We start from the raw sequence: 19485 nt of genomic DNA, 5'->3' as shown, positions 1-19485 counted from the left end.
GTTTGGAGGTGGTGGAAATGACGAAGGATGATACGATGTATCTGGAGGTTGGTGGGGTGGTAGGTGAGGACCAGTGGGGTTCTGTCCTGGTGGCGATTGGAGGGGCAGGGCTCAAGGGTGGAGGAGCGGGAAGTAGAGGAGATGCAGTGGAGAGCATCGTCAACCACGTCTGAGGGGAAATTGCAGTCTTTGAAGAAGGAGGCCATCTGGATTGTTTGGTATTGGAATTGGTCCTCCTGGGAGCAGATACGGCGGAGGTGAAGGAATTGGGAATATGGGATGGTGTTTTAACAGGGGGCAGGGTGGGAGGAGGTGTAATCTAGGTAGTCATGATTCGGAGATGCCGGTGTTGGACTGGGGTGTACAAAGTTAAAAATCACACAACACCAGGTTATAGTCCAACAGGTTTAATTGGAAGCACACTAGCTTTCGGAGCGATGCTCCTGCTGGGCACACTTTCCTCATTCCTGAAGAAGGGCTCATGCCCGAAACATTGATTCTCCTGCTCCTTGGATGCTACCTGACCTGCTGCGCTTTTCCAGCAACACATTTTCATCCCTGGTGCTTTGAGACAGAAATAGTAACCGTGGAGCCCAGTTCAACATCGTGCCTTGGCATTCCCTTGGGTAGCTTTCCTTACAGCAGACAAGATTGAGAGTGGACATGATTGAGATGTATTTAATTGTAAGGGGCATAGATAAGGTAGACAGGAGGAGCTTATTCCTCCTGGAGGAGGGACCAGTGATCAAGGGGCATGGATTTAAGCTAAAGGGCAGGAGGTTTAGAGGGGGATGTGAGGAAAAACTCTTTCACCTGGAGGGTGTTGGGAATTTAGAACTCACTGCCTGTAAGGGTGGGAAATGCAGATACCCTCATAATGTTTAAAAAGTACTTGGATGTGCACTCGTGAGGCCAAGGCAGGTTGGGATATCTGGTCAGCCTGGACGGGTAGGACCGAAGGGTCTGTTTTCATGCTGTACATCTCTATGACTCTATGACTGCTATGGGCAAGGTGCTGGAAAATGGATTAGAATAGTTAACTGATTATTTTTGACCAATGCAGAATGGACTGAAGGTCCTTTTCCTGTGCTGTCGGTCTTTCTGAGTCTATGACTGTAAGTGGACATGGATCTATATGGAAGGAAAGTGCAGCCAATTTCTGTTGGAACTAGCAAATCACCACTTTTAAACTCTGAAAACAATCTCCTGTAATTGCATCTTAGTTGATAATTATGATCTAGCACTGAGCTAACAGTGGCTTATTTTAGTTAGACCCACCCATTTAATTGGCTTCTCACCTTGTGGGTGGTAATGTGTTATAACTCGAACAAATGCGACAAAAATGATTTAATTGCAGCTGGTAATTGAATAATGAGTTCTTCATCACTGCAAACTAACTGTGGTGAAGTGAAAACTCATTAAATTATCACTGCAGGACCCCCTCCCTCCCATGTTTCCTCAGTCTTTTTTTTCTTTTTATCTTCTAAGGTATTGAGATTCTTGGCACCACTAATCAGCGTTCATTTCTAATGCAGAAGACTGCGTGTTGGACCGCAGAGGTTCGAGTATATAATTCAGGCTGAAACACTGAGGGGTGTGCTGTGCTGTCCATGGTGCTGAAGTTAGTTTTGGAGCTGGGAACAGGTTTAAATTCAATCTGATGTTTCAATGGGCTCTGCAATCGAGCAGTGGTGCTCTGTCTGACGCCCTGGCTAATATCCAACATAACTTCTGAAAGCAAAAGAGCGTCTAACTGTGTCAAAAAACCCTTTTCCTCCCACTTCTGTTTTTACGCCTTCCCCTTCCCTGAGCGGCACGGTGGCTCAGTAGTTAGCATGACAGCCTCACAGCACCACGGACCCAGGTTTAATTCCAGCCTTGGGCAACTGTCTGTGTAGAGTTTGCACACTCTCCCCGTGTCTGCATGGGTTTCCTCCGGGTGCTCCGGTTTCCTCCCACAGTCCAAAGGTGTGCAGGTCAGGTGAATTGACCATAGTAAATTGCCAATAGTGTTAGGTGCATTAGTCAGAGGGAAGTGAGCCTGGATGGGTTACTCTTCGGAGGGCTGGTGTGGACTTGTTGGGCTGAAGGGCCTGTTTCCACACTGTAGGGAATCTAATCTAATCTTCCCTTACAGGACTGACATACAGTTCCTGTTATAGAACCATAAGATAAAGGAGCAGAAATTAGGCCATTCAGCCCATTGAGTCTGCTCCACCATTCAATCTTGGCTAATATGTCTCACACCCCAATCTTTCCCTTTCTCCCTGTAACCCTTAATCCCATTGATACTCAAGAATATAACTATCTTGATGACCTGGCCTCCACAGCCTTCTGTGGCAATGGGTTCAAGCATCAGGAGGCAGCTCCCATTGCCCCTTGCCTTGCCTGAGCACACCAAGCAGTCCATTCGGTGAACTGAGAAACCCTCAGGTTTAAGGCACAGTCAAGTGTAGCAGGAGTGAGCCATATTTCTGTAAAGCAGGGCACCCAGCAGACCTTTATTTTTCATTCTTCCTAACTGTAGCTATCCCTTTATAGCCAGTTAGTAGCATGGTGCTGGGTGCTGGCAGGTGGGACTAGATTGGGTTGGCATGTCTGGTCAGCATGGACAAGTAGGACCGAAGAGTCTGTTTTCATGCTGTACATCTGTATGACTCTATGACTTTATGAATCCCATAGATTCAACACTCTCTGGCTAAAGAAGTTTCTTTTTATCTCTGTTCTAAAAGGGTCTTCCCTTTACCCTAAGGCTGTGTCCTCGAGTCCTCGTCTCTCCTACCAATGGAAATATCTTCCCAATGTCCACTCTGTCCAGGCCATTCAGCATTCTATAAGTTTCAGTGAGATCCCCCCTCATCCTTCTAAACTCCAGAGTACAGACCCAGAGTTCTCAAACATTCCTCATATGTTAAGCTGTTCCTTCCTGGGACCATTCTCATGAACCTCCTCTGGACATGCTATAGGTGTCCAGAGGAGGTGTACATTCTTCCTGAGATATGGGGCCCAAACTGTGCACAATACTCCAAATGTGGTCTGACCAGAGCCATAGACTCCTACAGCATGGAGACAGGCAATTTGGTGCAAACTGGTCTGTGCTGACCAAAATGTCTATCCACACTAACCCCATTTCCCTGCACTTGGCCCATATCTTCTAAACCTTTCCTATCCATGTATTTGTCCAAATGCCTTTTGCATGTTTTTTAATGTACCTGCCTCATTCACATCTGCTGGCAGTTCATTCCACATGTGTACCACCCTCTATTTAAAAACGTTGCTACTCAGGTTCCCTTTTATTCTTTCCCCTCTAACCTGCCCTGCAGTCCTCAATTCCCCTACCCTGCTCACTTTCCACTCCACAAGCTTCTTTATTCAAAGGATCAACTTCTGACTTTCCCATCACCTCCCACATGATGGCACCACTGAACACATCTTCCCTTCCCCCTCTCCAGTCCCTTGGCTCTGAATCCCTTCGTCCATTCTTCTGCCACCCCCTACAGCTCATCGACCTCCCATGGCATCTTCCCATGCAACTGCAGGAAATGTAAGACTTGCACCTTTACCTCCTCCCTCCCCTTTGTCCAAGACCCCAAGATTCTCCTTCCAGGTGAAGCAGTGACTTACTTGCACTTCCTTCGGGCATAACCACAGCTCACAATCTGGCCTCTCCGAAACAGGGGAGGCCAAATACAGGTTGGGTTGCAGGAGCAGCCACTCATTTTCCAATCTCTGGAATCAACATGGAGTGGAATATCTTCAGAGCATGAACTCTGTCCTCCATTTCGTTTCCCCTGCCACAATGCCCCTGGATTTGATGTGCTTTCAGCACACCTCACCCATATTCTCCTATTAACACCTCCTGTCTAACTGTCTCACTCCTCTACATTGTGCTATGATGCCAGTCATCTCTAATCTCCTTCACCCTCTTGACCGTCCCTTCGGATCCATTTGATCGTCTGCACACTTTTCTACTGCAAAAAAAATCTCTTTTCCACCTCCTTCAAATACAAATCAGACTCAAAATATTAACTGTTTCTCTCTCTGCAGAGGCTGCCAGACCAGCAAAGTTTCTCCATCACTTCTTTTAACTGGATTAAAGTAACAAGCCACTTAGTTGTCCCAAAGGGGAATGATTGCAGTTGTTTAAGGAAAAGGACCTCACCATCTTTCGGACAATTAGGAATAAGACAAGAGAATTCCGTTTGCCAGAAATGCCCAATCTCGAAAGATGAATGTTCAAAAAAGGTTGATCCTGAATTCTATCGGGGGGACAGAAGAGCGTGTCAAAGAGTTGAAGAGACTAATCTGTGTTAGTTATTGGATGGTTATGGGACAGAATTGAGCAGTTGGAGTTGAAATCAAATGTTGTAGTAAGACTGTTACAGAGCTTTTTCCAGGAACAGCTGCCTTTGCTGAGTTATCTTGTCACAAAAACTGGCCAACTCTCCCTTCCCCCAAACACATAACTCCAATGCACCTCCTGTAACTGAAGACTGGGACTGCTCCTAGTCCCACACATTGGCGAAACCCAGAGAATGTCAAGGAGAGTGCGTTCTGACAGGTCCTGGAGTTTGAGAAATGGACTTTCACTGATGCATCAACCCCAGATTGGCTTTTGCTTGTGTTTCACACTCCTTTCTCAGAAAATAAGGAATCCATTCTTAAACTCCACAGTCTGGAAGATGGTGGGTGAGGGAAATGGGGCACTGAGGATTTGATTCGTGCCACTCTCCAGGGCGTATGTGCGCAGTGCAGCTGCTGGCATGGGTACAAGCTGTGCCCCATCAGAATCTGCCTTGCTGCTTTTCCAACTGCTTTTACACCTTTGGTGTGAGCTGACACTTCAACGTGTGACTGAAAATCTCACACCTGGGATGTGTTCAAGGTTGGCAGCTCTGGTGAAAAGGAGGCTGGATTGAACAGAACAGAAATCACGCTGCAATTATATGAAGCTCTATTTAGCAGTGACATAATAGCAGGAGGTCAGACAGGATGGGCCAAAAGGCCTTTTTATGGGATCTCTATGGCTCTATGGGATGGCTCTCTGACACAGTGCCACTGCCAGGGAAGTGATGGAATGAGTAGATCACTTCCATTCGCTGGCATGAAACACATCTCGAGGGCAGGGGAAGCAGTGGATCATCCAGAATGGCAGGCCCCTCTGATTGCAAACTTCCCCCTTACCCGTCCTTGTTGAGACACCGTCTGGGTCTCCAAGCCAATGGCCTGTCTCTCCCACTGGGAGCTGCCAAGGCTTCAGTGCATTGGCACCCCCTACACCCTGCTCGCTATCCTTCATTGGGACAAAGGATCCAGGGGTGGTTGGGAAGATCACTCTGACAATCCATCTCCTGCCAGGTCTGGACCCAAGAGGAGAGGCATTTCATGCCAACAGCAGAAAAATTCAGTCCAACACCATCAACCGGTCCATAGTAAATACAACACAACATAGTTATAAAGTGATGCTACATGCTTTGCAGAGCAATGGGAAACACCCTGAGTTTGACAACATTGTGCTTCTCTCTGAGAGACAATGCCAAAGGTTCCTGAATCTGTTAAAGAGAGTTGGTTAACTCAGTTGAGTGGATAGCTGGTGAGTGATGTCTGTGTGGAGTTTATATAGTGATTGTAATGAGGTGAGTCAGATGGACTATGAGTTTCCTGATTGGGGCTGTTAACCTGGTCCCCAGATCATTAACCTGAGGGTTTCGATTGTTAGTCAAGAGTGTGGTGCTGGAAAAGCACATCCGAGGAGCAGGAAAATCGATGTTTCGGGCAGAAGCCCTTCAGTAGGATCTTCTGCCCAGTTTAGATTGTTAGTCAGGTGACATGAGGATGGCATGGTGGCTCAGTGGTTAGCCTCACAGTGCCAGGAACCCAGGTTCGATTCTACCCTTAGGTGACTGTGTGAAGTTTGCATGTTCTTCCCGTGTCTGCACCGGTTTCCTCCAGGTATCCCAGTTACCTCTCACGTTCCAAAGATGTATAGGTTAGGTGGGTTGGCCATGCTAAGTATGGGGATAGGGTAGAGGGCTTGGTTGGGCTGGGATGCTCTTCGAAGGGTCAGTGCAGACTTGGATTGAACAGTCTCTTTCCGTACTTCTACAAATGGCATCCTTTCCAATCTTGATCAGAGAATGACGCTCTGTCCACGCTGCCTCATAACTTGCTGTGGTGTCATGCCTTAGAGATGACCAATTGACTGTCTATTTGTTCATTTTCTCAGATGGACCACCCTCACAAACACTGATTGATATTAATATGGGTACAGTGTCCCAAGTCTGGCACACCTGAGACCAAAGCCCATTGGGCTTGGGAGTTTCCCAGATTTTGGTTGAATATTACCATAGTACGATTCCTCGTTTGTTTGTTCATGCATTTTGAGTGAACTGTCCAATCCAACACTTCATGTAGCAGTGAGATTAGGACAAGTGCTGTCCAGGACAACTGCTGAACACAAACACCGAATGTGATGATTGTATCGATGGTGTAAACATTTGTGCAGGATCCAGAGAGAAGTCTGTTGTGTTATTGACAGATATATTCAATGAGTCTAGTGAAAAGTTTATATGGCACCGATTACAGTGCCAACTCAGATACAAATGTTCCGGTTCCTGGACACCGGGTTTGCGATTTTCCACTTGAATCTACATTTATACAACAATGTCACTGTATTGACAAATGTTGCAGAACACATCACAGAGCCAATCATGGCTTTTGAAAGAAACTTGGATTGTTGTTGGAGAGAAAAGAGATTGTACTGTTACAGGGTAAAGGGGGTGGTGCAGGGAGGGGGGGTGTAGGGTGAGCTCTGGCTGAGTTGCTCTCACAGAGAACTGCTGCATGATGGGCTGAATGGCCTCCCATGCTGCTACCATTCAGTGATTTTATTCTGATAATCACACACTGGAGGAAGCCATTCAGCCCATTGAGGCTGCTGCACCATTCGATGTGACCATGGCTCATCATCCAATTCAGTTGTGTATTCCCACTTTTACCCCATACCCTATAATCCCTTTAGAACCTTGGAAATGTAGGAAATAGGAGCAGGAATCGGCCTTTGTTGTGGTTGTGGAGGGTCAGTTGTCTCAGCTCCAGGCTATATCTGGCAGGAGTCCCTCAGGGTAGTGTCCTAAACCCAACCATCTTCAGCTGCTTCATTAATGACTTTCCCTCAGTCATAAGGTCAGAAGTGGGGACGTTCACCAATGATTGCACAATGTTCAGCACCATTCACGACAACTCAGATACTGAAGCAGTCTGTGCTCAAATGCAACAAGATTTAGACATTATCCAGGCTTGAGCTGACAGGTGGCAAGTAGCATTCATGCCACACAAATGCCAGGCAATGACCGTCACCAATAAGAGATACTCTAATCACCACTCCTTAACATTCAGTGGTATTACCATCCTGGAATCCCCCACTGTCAGCATCCTTCGGGTTACTGTTGACCAGAAACTCAACTGGACTCACCACATGAACACAGTGTCTACAAGAGCAGGTCAGAGACTAGAGGTACTGCTGCGAGTAACTCACCTCTTGACACCCCAAAGTCTACCCACCATCTACAAGGCACAAGTCAGGAGTGTGATGGAATACTCCCCACTTGCCTGGATGTGTGCAGCTCCAACAATACTCAAAAAGCTTGACACCATCCAGGACAAAGCAGCCCACTTGATTGGCACCACATCCACAAACATTCAATCCCTCTACCACTGGCGCTCAGCGGCAACAGTGTTTACTATTTACAAGATGCACTGCAGAAATTCACCAAAGTTTCTGAGACAGCACCTCCAAACCCACGACCACTTCCACCTAGAAGGACAAGGGCAGCAGGTGCTTGGGAACACCACCTGCAAGTTCCCCTCCTAGTCATTCACCACCCTGGCTTGGAAATATACTGCTGTTCCTTCACAGTCGTTGGGTCAAAATCCTGGAATTCGCTCCCTACTGCATTGTGGGTAAACCCACAGCAAGTGGATTGCAGCGATTCAAGAAGGCCACCTTCTCAAGGGACAACTAGGGATGGGCAATAAATGCTGGCCAACCAGCAACACCCAAGTCCCACAAATGAAAAAAAAAATTCAGCCCTTCAAACCTTCCCTGTCATTCACTGTGATCATGGGCTTATTATCCAACCCAATAGTCAGTTCCTGCTTTTCCTCCATATCCTCTGCTCCCATGCATTCCCCGTGTTATATCTAACTCCTTCTTGAAAGCATTCCATGTTTTGGTCTTGACTATTTCTGTGGAAGAGAACTCTGGGTGAAGAAATTATTCCTCATCTTTGTCCTAAATGGCCAACCCAGTATCCTTAGACTGTGACCCCTGGTTCTGGACTCCCTGATCATCAGGAAAATCCTTCCTATATTTACCCTGTCTAGTCCTGTTCGAATTTTCTAAGGTTCAATGAGACTCCTCGCTCATTGTTCTAAACTGCACTGAATATGGTCCTAACTGATTCAGTCTCTCATCACATCCTACCATCTGAGAAATCAGGAAGTGTTTATTGAGTGTAGCTCCTGTTGTTATGTATAGCAGTTGTGATGTATTGTACCTTTTAAGGGATGCATTCTGCGCTATTTCTCTGGCAGAGGGGTAATGTCCCAAAGGTACTGGAATGTCTCCTTCAGACAGAAAGTTGGTAAACAGCTTTTGAATTCTCCCTGAGTGTTTTTTAAAAAAGAATCTTGGTCCTCCAGTCTTTCCTTACCGACGCCATAACTGAGCCGCAGAAATGGCAATCCGATATCCTGTGGCAGTTGGCTTGCACAAAGATCTCCCTGTTACCAAGAAGGAGACTGGTCCAAGACAGTGCCGGCAAAGAGGGCACCTAACTAAGGACGCCAAGTTTGCCCAAGTTCGGATCCGTGCGGTCTGTGGTTTTGCTCCTGAGAGTTGGTGCTCACATCCATGCAAAGAGGAAGAGACAGGAACTCAGCAATGAGAAAGGCAGCTGCAAAGAAAGATTAATCTGCGCAAAGTTGTTAAAGAATCATGAGTGGGTGGGATCCAGGCTCACATAGACCCGGGAAGGTTTTTAGTTTTGCTTTCAGTTAGAGAGAAGGTTTCTGTTGCAGCTGAGCTAAAAGCTTGAGATCCCAGTTGCTGAAATGAAATCTTCGACAGCAAGGCTTCCTCTTAAAAATCACAAGGGGCTGATTGTTTCCTTCTTCTGGATGGGAGAGAGAAACCACCTGAGAAAGCAGAACTGTTTTACTGAATTGCGTTTTTACCAAAGGTCTACAGGATGCTGCCTACATTGGAACTGTTGATGATTTGTGGTTAAATAGTACTTGTTACTTATTTCAATTGAGTAAAGCGATGCCAATTTGTTTTCTTTGTTTGTATTTTAACTGTGTTGTAAATGTAAAGTGTGTTTTGATTAAAGCCAAGTGCTGAATCAATTGAACCACATCTGGAACACAGCACCTTACACTTGCCTTTAAATAAATATGGAAGTTAGGGTTTGAGCTATCTGATTACAATACTTTGGGAGGAGGGTTCTGGTCTGTCCATACACAGTTCTTTCAAAAAACCACACCAACCCCAAAACCAGCACAAACCTACTCCACTGTGATGATTGAAGAATGATTTCTAACCATTAAGAATTAAATCCGAGGCAGTTCAGTGTTGTAGATTGACATCATTAGACAAAAATAATAGATACATTTATAGGAGAGGGTGATCAGGTCTTAGACCAGAATTTAAAATCAACACTACTGTGCTCGTAAGTTTTAGCTTAGGGAGTTAGTATGTGCAAGCTCTGTATGTCTGTATTTATAGCTCTGTATGTATTTATAAATGTATTGGCTTGGTTCCTGGAGACCAGTCTTGTGTTAAAAAATCAATTGTAAGTATGCACGGAAAACAGAAGCAATACAAAATGGGGCTTGCATCAAAAAGTTATGGCTTATTTTAAACTAGGAACATTTATGATTTTGATTTTATTTATATTTCAGTGTCTCATCTGATTTGCTAATTCTTTGACTCTACCCATTATGTTACTTCATCCCCCAAGTTTCTGAATTTATCCATAAATTGCCCATATTTGATATATTTTGTTTCTAAATAGAATTATTGAAAGAAACTGGATGACAATGAATTTTGAAGAACACGATTAACTAATCCTGATAGTTGTGTTATAATCCTTCATAGAATCCCTCCAGTGTGGACCAGGCCTTTGAGACTACACAGATCCCCCGAAGAGCATCTCACCCGCCCCCCCGCCTCCCCATATCTCTGTTAGTCTGCATTTCCCTTGGCCAATCCATCGAACCTGCACATTGTTGGATTGTGGGAGGAAACCAGAGCACCCGGAGCAGATACTGAGAAAATGTGTAAACTCCACGCAGACAGAGGTTGGAATCAAACCTGGGGCCCTGGTTCTGCGAGGGAGCAGTACTAATCAATGAGCCACCATGGTGCCCCTTAGCTCAGTAGTTAGCAGTTATTTTCCTCCAAGTTAGATTGCAAATCCCTCTCCTGAGACTTAAGTGCAAAATCAATACAGACATGGCAATCCAGTCGTGAGGGAGTGCTGCACTAATGGAGATGTTTCCTTTCAGGGTGACACAATTGAACTGCCCACTCAGTTGGGCATAAAAGATCCCACGGAATATACAAAGAAATAAGGAAGTTCTCTCCTGGTGTCTTGGCCAATAATTATGTCCCTGAACATCCCTAAATAATGATTGGATTTAATTTAGAGTCATTGAGATGTACAGCACGGAAACAGACCCTTCAGTCCAACTCGTCCACGCCTACCAGATATTCAAACTAATCTAGTCCTACCTGCCAGCACCAGACCCATTTCCCTCCAAACCCTTCCTATTCATATACCCATCCAAATGCCTCTTAAATGTTGCAATTGTACCAGCCTCCACCACTTCCTCTGGCAGCTCATTCCATACACGTACCACCTTCTGTGTGAAAATGTTGTCCCTTCGGTCCCTTGTAAATTTTTCCCCTCCCACGTTAAACCTGTGCCCTCTAGTTCTGGACTCCCCCACCCCAGGGAAAAGGTCTTGTCTACTTACCACACCCATGCCCCTCATGATTTTATAAACCTCTGTAAGGTCACCCCTCAGCCTCTGACGCTCCAGAGAAAACAGCCCCAGCCTATTCAACCTCAAGCTATTTGGATTGCTGCTAAGATGGTTTGGTTGTCCTATTACAATAATGACTACCGTTCAATGAGCACTGCATTGACTGTACACCACTTAAGGGGGTCCTGGGATTATACAAGGTGCTACAGAAATGCAAGTCATTCTTTTTATTGTTGTCATGGTGACTGGGGATTTAAAAATGATCAACTCAAAAATTGTCCTGTCGTCAGCTGCTGGAAAGATCCAGAAAACATGACTTTGAAAAGGCAAATTTCAAAGGAAAGAGTGCTGATCTGTGGAATGCATTACCAGATGATTGCTGTTACAAAGAATGAAACCTTTTGAAGCTATAAATATTGAAATACGCAATATGATATATGCCTAATGACAATGAAATGTAAATTAAATGAAGAATGCCAAATTGGATAAATGGGGCAATTAAAATGGTAATAGGATGGAGATGATGCAAAAAAAGGGCTGGACATAGGGAGCTGTAATCTGGTTTTGGGCAGATAACTGAAGCCCCATTCACATTCCCTTCAAAACCTTCCAGCCAACTTTCTTCCTTGTGACTCTTTAACTATCAACCCCATCCCACTTCCTAACACAGGTCATTCTGCTATAACACACGTTTCGTTCACGCAAATTTGCTATAACACTGTTAACGAAATGTGGACACTGTTTCTATATAGCGCAAACTTTTCAAGCCTGTGTTGGTTATAACACGATTCAGGCCTCATTAGTTTAAATGGTGCTGCTATCACACAATTTTCTTATAACAGAGGGTTACACGAGAACAGAACTATCGCGTTATAGCAGAATCGATTGTAGAAAGCACTCAAAAGCAAAACAAAATGTACAGTAATGTTCCAGCTTCACCAATGCCCTTACCAATCTGTCAAAGGATCCTAACACTTTAAGAGAAAGATTATGATTTTCATGACCTTAGTAAGTCCTTAAGCACTTCACAGCCAAACAAAAGCACTTTCTTTTTGAAACAACCTAGAGTCATACGGTACGGAGAAAGACCCTTCGGACCAACCAGTCCATGCCGACCATAATCCCAAACTAAACTAGTTTCATCTGCCTGTGTTTGGACCATATCTCTCCAAACATTTCTTACTCAGGTCTTTTAAACATTGTAACCGTACCTGCATCCATCACTTCCTCTGGAAGTTCATTCTACACATGAACCACAGTATGTGTAAAAAAAATGTAAACAATAAAAAATGACTTCTTCATCTTGACATTTCTTAGACACCAAATGCTCGAGGAAGGGTTTACTCATGAGTTGTGGACGGTTAGGAATGTGAATTTCCCAGGCAGCATTCGAAGAGCAGGAGAATAAGCCTGCTTTGGGCATAAGCCCTTCATCAGGATTCCCAAATTCTTCTGCTCCTCGGATGCTGCCTGACCTGCTGTGCTTTCTTTCCACCACACTCTCGACTCTGATCTCCAGCAGCTGCAGTGTTCACTTTCTCCCATTTGATTTTGATTTTTCCGCGGTGGGGTTAAGGGCAGTGGCAACCTGGATCTCACCTTCTCCTTGTTTTCTCTATCGTGCTGGATCTTCACTGAATACCAAAGGTGGTGCCTCTTGGTTATCCACTAATGTGGTTGGCTTTTCAGGAGGACAGTCTCGGTACTGGTAATAACAGTGATTTCCAATATTTGTGATTATTATTCTGTTGGTAAAGCTAGAGGCTGCTGAGGAGGTAGTGCTGATGGAGGTGCATGTGGAAGGTGAATAGGACAGGTGTATAGGACCTTGTGACTCAGCACTATACAGGAAGGTTCTGAGGATTTGTACACTTTGACTCGGTGCCCTGAGGCTGTGGTCACTCCAGACTCTGTTGTCAAATAATACGCTTTCGATAGCTTGTTGTCCACTTTTTAGTGTTTTGCTGGCTCCACACAAAAGAACACTCTGCAACTAGGTCTCCTGCTTAAATGTAAGACATTGTGGATGCTGGAGATCTGAAACAAACATAGAGAATGTTGGAGAAACACAGGACAAGCATCTGTGGAGGGAGAAACAGAGTGAATGTTTCAAGGTCAAAGAAATGTGGAGCTGGAAAAACACAGCAAGTCAGGCAGCATCAGAAGAGCAGGAAAGTCAACATTTCGGGTCACCATGGCTGGGCTGGTTTCAAGTCTGGTATGATGCTTAGAGTCATAGAGATGTACAGCATGGAAACAGATCCTTCGGTCCAACACATCCATGCCAACCAGATATCCCAATGTAATCTCATCTCACCTGCCAGCACCCATATCCCTCTAAAGCCTTCCTATCCATACACCCATCCAGATGCTATTTAAATGTTGCAATTGTACCAGCCTCCACCACTTCCTCTGACAGCTCATTCCATACACGCACCACCCTCTGCGTGAAAAAGTTAGCCCTCCTCCTCTGACAGCTCATTCCATACATGCACCACCTTCTGCATGAAAAGGATAGCCCTTAGGTCTCTTTTTTATCTTTCCCCTCTCACCCTCTAGTTATGAACTCCCCCACCCCAAGGAAGAGACTTTGTCTATTTATCTTATCCACACTCCTCGTGATTTTATAAACCTCTATAAGGTTACCCTTCAGCCTCTGATGCTGCAGGGAAAACAGTCCCATAGAAAGTCATAGTGTCGTACATTTCAGAAATAGCCTTTGCCCTATCGACATACCTACACTGACTCCACTTCCCAGCGCTTGGCCTTGAATCTTATGACATTTCAAGCGCCTATTCACATATTTTTTAATAAAAGTTTGGGGTTTCCTGCCTCAACTACCCTCTCAGTTCATTCCAGACTCAAATCTCTAGCCATTAACTTTAAAATGATGTTCCCTTATTATTGACTCATCAGCTCAGGTGAATAGCACAGGAGAAGACTAGCCAGACCAGACTTGAAACATTAACTCTGTTTCTCCGTCCACAAATGTGCTGAGCTCCTCCAGTGTACTCGTGTTTGTATTTAGGTATGCTGTTTGATGGTTCCCTCACTGATATTGCCAGGTGCTTTACATTCACGTTGCAGTGCAGGTCAGAGCAAGTCTTCAGTTTTCTTTCAACTGATGTCTATTCCAAAGTGCCGTGTTGCCTCGGAAACACTTGTATCTACACATTGTAACTGTGACAGACTGTGGCGAGGAGAGAAATTCACGGATGAGATTTTCTTGTGTCTTTGTCTGAGTGTGAAGACAAAACGATCGAGGTGGAAAAGATCACTCACGGTCTCCCGTTGCGGCCTGCTGAAAGGCAGTTTTGGGCTGCACGGTGGCTCAGTGGTTAGCACTGCTGCCTCACAGTGCCAGAGATCCAGATTCAATTCCAGCCTCCAGTGACTGTCTGTGTGGAGTTTGCACATTCTCCCCGTGTCTGCATGAGTTTCCTCCGGGTGCTCCGGTTTCCTCCCACCGTATAAAGATGTGCAGGTCTGGTGAATTGGCCAGGCTAAATTGCCTGTAATGTTCAGGGATATGTAGGCTACATGCATTGGTCAGGGACAGTGTAGAGTAATAGGGGTAGGGGAATGGGTCTGGGAGGGATGCTCTTTGGAAGGTCGGTGTGGACTTGTTGAGCCGAGTGGCCTGTTTCCACACTGTAGGAATTGTATGGGAAAGCAATAGTGAAAGGTCAGGGTCAGGGCTAGTACAGGTCTCTTCTATACACTGTTGGAGATGTGGAAGGGGTTGGTTGACAGGTCCATACTGATTTCACGGCGGGCAGAAATCTGAGAGGACCATCTGAATTTTTTAACGACTTTCTGAAGTCCCTCTCTGCTCAGAGCATTGAATGCTTTGGTGAGGTTTACAAAAGTGATGCCACAGGCACTGGTTATAGCTAATTGACAGCTGTCTTGTTTTTGGCCAGGTACAAATAACATGTTTAAGAATCACAGAATCACATTGTGCAGAAGAGGCCTTTCAGTCCATTGAGTTGGTAGCAACACATGAGGAACACCTGACCTTCAACCTAATCCCATTTACCAGCACTTGGTCCATAGCTCCAAATGTTATGACCTGCTCATCCAGGTCCTTTTTAAAGGATGTGAGGTAATTTACTTCTCCCACCCTCCCAGACAGCGCATTTCAGACTGTCACCTCCATCAGGTAAAAAGTTTTTGTCTCACATCCCTCTTAAACCTCCTGCCCCTGACCTTGAACCTGTGTCTCCTCATGACTGATCCTTTGACAAAGGGGAACAACTGCTCCTTATCCACTCCATCCATGCCTCTCATCGTCTCGTACTCCTCAATCAGGTCGCTCCTCAGTCTTCTCTGCTTCAAAGAAAACAAACCCAAGCCTATTCAACACTTCCTCCTAATTTGAATTTTCCATCCCAGGGAACATCCTGGTGAATCTCTTCTGAACCCTCTCCAGTGCAATCACATCCTTCCTGTAGTGTGGTGACCAGAATTGCACACAGTACTCCAAATGTGGCTCACCAAAGTTCTATCCAACTCCAACATGACTTCCCTGCTTTTATAATCTATGCCTCAATTGATAAAGGAAAATGCCTCATAAGCCTTTTTCACCACCCTACTAACATGCCCTTCCACCTTCAGAGATCTGTGGAAAAACACGCCAAGGTCCCTTTGTTCCACAGAACTTTCAAGTGTCACACTGTTCATTGAATACTTTCTTGTCAAATTGCTCCTTCCAGAGATTGCTGGTAATGCTGAAACACAACATTTGGTTTTCCAACAGCATACGCCTACACATGACAATCATTGCAGCTTCTAGTGATGCTGGTTCACAGAACCCCTACAGGGTGGAAACAGGCCATTTAGCTCATCAAGTCCAAACTGACTCTCTGAAGAGCATCCCTCCCAGACACAACCTCCCCCCCCAAGGGAGAAAATGAGGTCTGCAGATGCTGGAGATCAGAGTTGGAAATGTGTTGCTGGAAAAGCGCAGCAGGTCAGGCAGCATCTAGGGAACAGGAGAATCGACGTTTCGGGCATTAGCCCTTCTTCAGGAACCATTCCTGAAGAAGGGCTAATGCCCGAAACGTCGATTCTCCAACCCCCCCCAACCCCATCTTTGTAGCCCTACATTTCCCATGGCCAGTCTACCTAACCTACACATCTTTGGACTGTGGGAAGAAACCGGAGCACCTGGAGGAATCCCATGCAGACCCCACAGCGAGAATGTGCAAACCCCACTCAGACAGTTGCCTGAGGCTGGAATTGAACCAGATCCCTGGCGCTGTGAGCCACTGTGCTGCCTGGAATACATGAACAATTCACTTTTGTATTGTAACTTTTTTTCACTTAAGTTATTTTCCTAATCACGCTGTTCAGAGATGTTGTTATACACCTCTAGAAAAGATGGGTCTTGAACCCTGGCCTTTCAGAATGGGGTAGGAACACTACCACTGTACCACAGGAAGGCGTCCCCTTTATTGAAAGAAAACTGTTGGTGATAGTGTTTCTAACAATATACTGTGCCACCTTGGCATGACTTGACTGACAACTTTGATGTTGCTGTGTTTGGTCTTCATATGGGAAGCTAATATTGAGTATGGAGAGCTCACTGTGCGTCCGAACATTCCTCATTTTGATGGAGACAACTGCCAGGGTGAAGCCCAAAGGCCAATCTGCCTGAGCACAACCAACTCAGTCCTAACTGAGGACACCGAGTCGGGACCCGTACACCACTGACAGGACTCCTCAACGCACCAGATCCTCAGTGCCTTCAAACAAAATAATTGGGCAAATTCAACATGAAGATCAGTAGGAAAACAAAAGGGTGTAAAGAGTCTGCAAAGGGATGTATGTAGGTTAAATGAGAGGGCAAATAATGAGAAGGACATAGCACCATGTGGGGAAATTGTGAGGCTGTCCACTTTGCTGGGAGGAATAGAAAAGGAGAATGATATTTAAATTGGGGAGGTGATGGTCTATTGGTATTATCACTGGGCTGTTAATCCAGAGACCCCAATAATGTGCTGGGGACCTGGGTGTAAATGCCACATGGCAGGTGGTAGAATTTGAATTCACTACAAAAAAAAACTGTGCAATTAAAAGTCTAATGACTCCATTTTCAATTGTCAGAAAAGTCCATCTGGTTCATTAGTGTCCTTTAGGGAAGGAAACTGCCATCCTTACCTGGTCTGGCCTACATGCGACTCCAGACCCACAGCAATGTGGTTGACTCTTAACTGCCCTCTGGACAATTAGGAATGGGCAATAAACACTGCCTAGCCAGGGATGCCTTTATCCCATGAATGAATAAATAAAAACAAAATAAAAATAGAAAGGGGCTGCGGAATGATACAGCACATGTTGTGTGCCCTTATACATGAACCACAAAAATCTATCATGCAGATGCAACAAGCAATTAGGAAGGCAAAGGGAATGTTGGCCTTTAGTGTGAGGAGAATGGAGTATAAAAGCAGGAAAGTCTTGCTACAACTGCACAGGATATTGGCAAATCCAATGTAATTAGTGAAACCTGCAAAACTGGATATAGGTAAAAACAATGACTGCAGATGCTGGAAACCAGAGTCTAGATTAGAGTGGTGCTGGAAAAGCACAGCAGGTCAAACAGCATCCGAGGAGCAGGAAAATCGACGTTTCAGGCAAAAGCCCTTCATGAAGGCTTTTTATGGGGAATGATTAGGTCTATTCTCATGGGTGTTAAGAGGAATGAGAGGTGATCTTATTGAAACATACAGGATTATGCCATGAGGAGCATAGATAAGGTGAATGACAAGGGTCTTTTCCCCAGGGTGGGGGAGTTCAAATCCTGGGGGCGTTTTTTAAGGTGAGAGAAGAAAGGTTTAAAATGGATAATGTGGGACAACCATTTTATATGGGGAGTGGTTCAGGCGAGAAATAAACTACCAGAGTAAATGGTGGATGCAGGTGTAGTTACAACGTTTAAAAAATATTTGGATAAGTGCAAAGGGAGATGTTGAATAGGCTGGGACTGTTTTCCCTGGAGCATCTGAGGCTGAGGGGTGACCTTATAGAGGTTTATAAAATCATGAGGGGCTTGGATAAGGGAAATAGACAAGATCTTTTCCCTGGGATAGGGGAGACTAGAACTAGAGGTCATGGGTTTAGGGTGAGAGAGGAAAAACTTAAAAGGGATTTAAGGAGCAACTGTTTCACGCAGAGGGTGGTGCGTGTATGGAATGGGCTGCCAGTGGAAGTGGTGGAGGCTGGTACAACTGCAACATTTAAAAGGCATCTGGATGGGTATATGAATAGGAAGGGTTTACAGGGATATGGGCCAGTTGCTGGCAACTGGGACTAGATTAATTTAGGATATCTGGTCGACATGAATGAGTTGGATCGAAGAGTCTGTTTCATGCTGAACATCTCTATGACTGTAAGTACATGAACAGGAAAGGTTTGGAGGGATATGGGTCAAGTGCAGGCAGGTGGGACTAGTTTAGTTTGGGATTATGTTCGACATGGGCTGGTTAGACTGGAGGGTCTGTTTCCATGCTGTATGACTCTATGACTCTATAACAGGATGAAAACAAGCTGGTGATGACATCCAGCCCCGTACAGGGCATGTACAATCTAGATCGGTGGATCCCTACCTTTGGAGAATATGGGAGGTGACGTGCTCTCCACGCTGATGCCCTCCTCAGGGTGTGGCGCCAAGAGAGCTCGCTCTCTTTTCTTTTCTGGCCATGTTCTCAATGTGTTTCATGGGCTTTGTGTTTCCACAGGTACAACGGTCCGAACCTGGTGTTAAAGTATGACAGAACCACAAAGCGGCTGCAGAACATCGCTGTTGATGAACCCAGCTCCCCGTACTACTCACTGCGCGATCGCCAAGGGAACGCTATAGGGGTGGCGGCCTGTGACATCGATGGTGATGGACGAGAAGAAATATACTTTCTCAACACTAATAATGCTTTTTCAGGTACACAGTGTGACAATGCTGCTCCTTTAACAAAGTTGCTCTGTCCGTGGCTATTTTAGAGAGGGGCCGTAAAGGCAGAGGTTCCGATATGTCTGGAATATTCACCTTACATCTGCTTAAAACAACTAGAAAGGTCAGGATCTGATCTACCTTGTTAAAATGTTTTGAGGGGCCTTGGCCTGCTCTGTGACAACAGGGACTTATAGGAGCAGGGTACATCTAGTTTGCCTTCCATCTACGTGTTTGTCGGGCCATTGCAGTAATAATGGAATGATGGGCTAGTTAGAGCAAATAATCTTGATTAATGGGTGGGATCTGGTTCTGCCCCCCAGGAGAGGGAAGCAAGGCCAGTGGGGAACTTAATTATGTGGAAGCTAAAGATCAGCTTCACACCAGTAGGATGAAAGTAGGGTCCAGAGTTCTTGGCAATTTGACAGGGAGTTGCTCTGTATGGGGCAGTGATGAGGAATGGAGCAGTGATGGAGTATGGGGGCAGTGAT

The 19485-nt window shown here is 45.4% G+C and overlaps 1 protein-coding gene and 1 pseudogene across 6 annotated transcripts in view; both read left to right on the top strand.

Moving 5' to 3' along the window:
* The window catches only part of crtac1b (cartilage acidic protein 1b), a 334044-nt gene that overhangs the window by 83917 nt on the left and 230642 nt on the right, over positions 1-19485 (top strand). For all 6 annotated transcript variants that reach the window (XM_043713002.1, XM_043713000.1, XM_043712998.1 and 3 more), the window contains exon 3: positions 18789-18985. In XM_043713002.1, the coding sequence (XP_043568937.1) occupies positions 18789-18985 (197 nt within the window). The remainder of the gene's footprint in view (positions 1-18788; positions 18986-19485) is intronic.
* LOC122561315 lies at positions 8739-8974 on the top strand (annotated as a pseudogene).

The sequence above is a fragment of the Chiloscyllium plagiosum genome, chromosome 22, assembly GCF_004010195.1.
Source record: "Chiloscyllium plagiosum isolate BGI_BamShark_2017 chromosome 22, ASM401019v2, whole genome shotgun sequence".
Taxonomy (NCBI): domain Eukaryota; kingdom Metazoa; phylum Chordata; class Chondrichthyes; order Orectolobiformes; family Hemiscylliidae; genus Chiloscyllium; species Chiloscyllium plagiosum.
The sequence above is the reverse complement of the archived record's forward strand: the minus strand, read 5'-3'. Positions and strand labels throughout refer to the sequence as shown.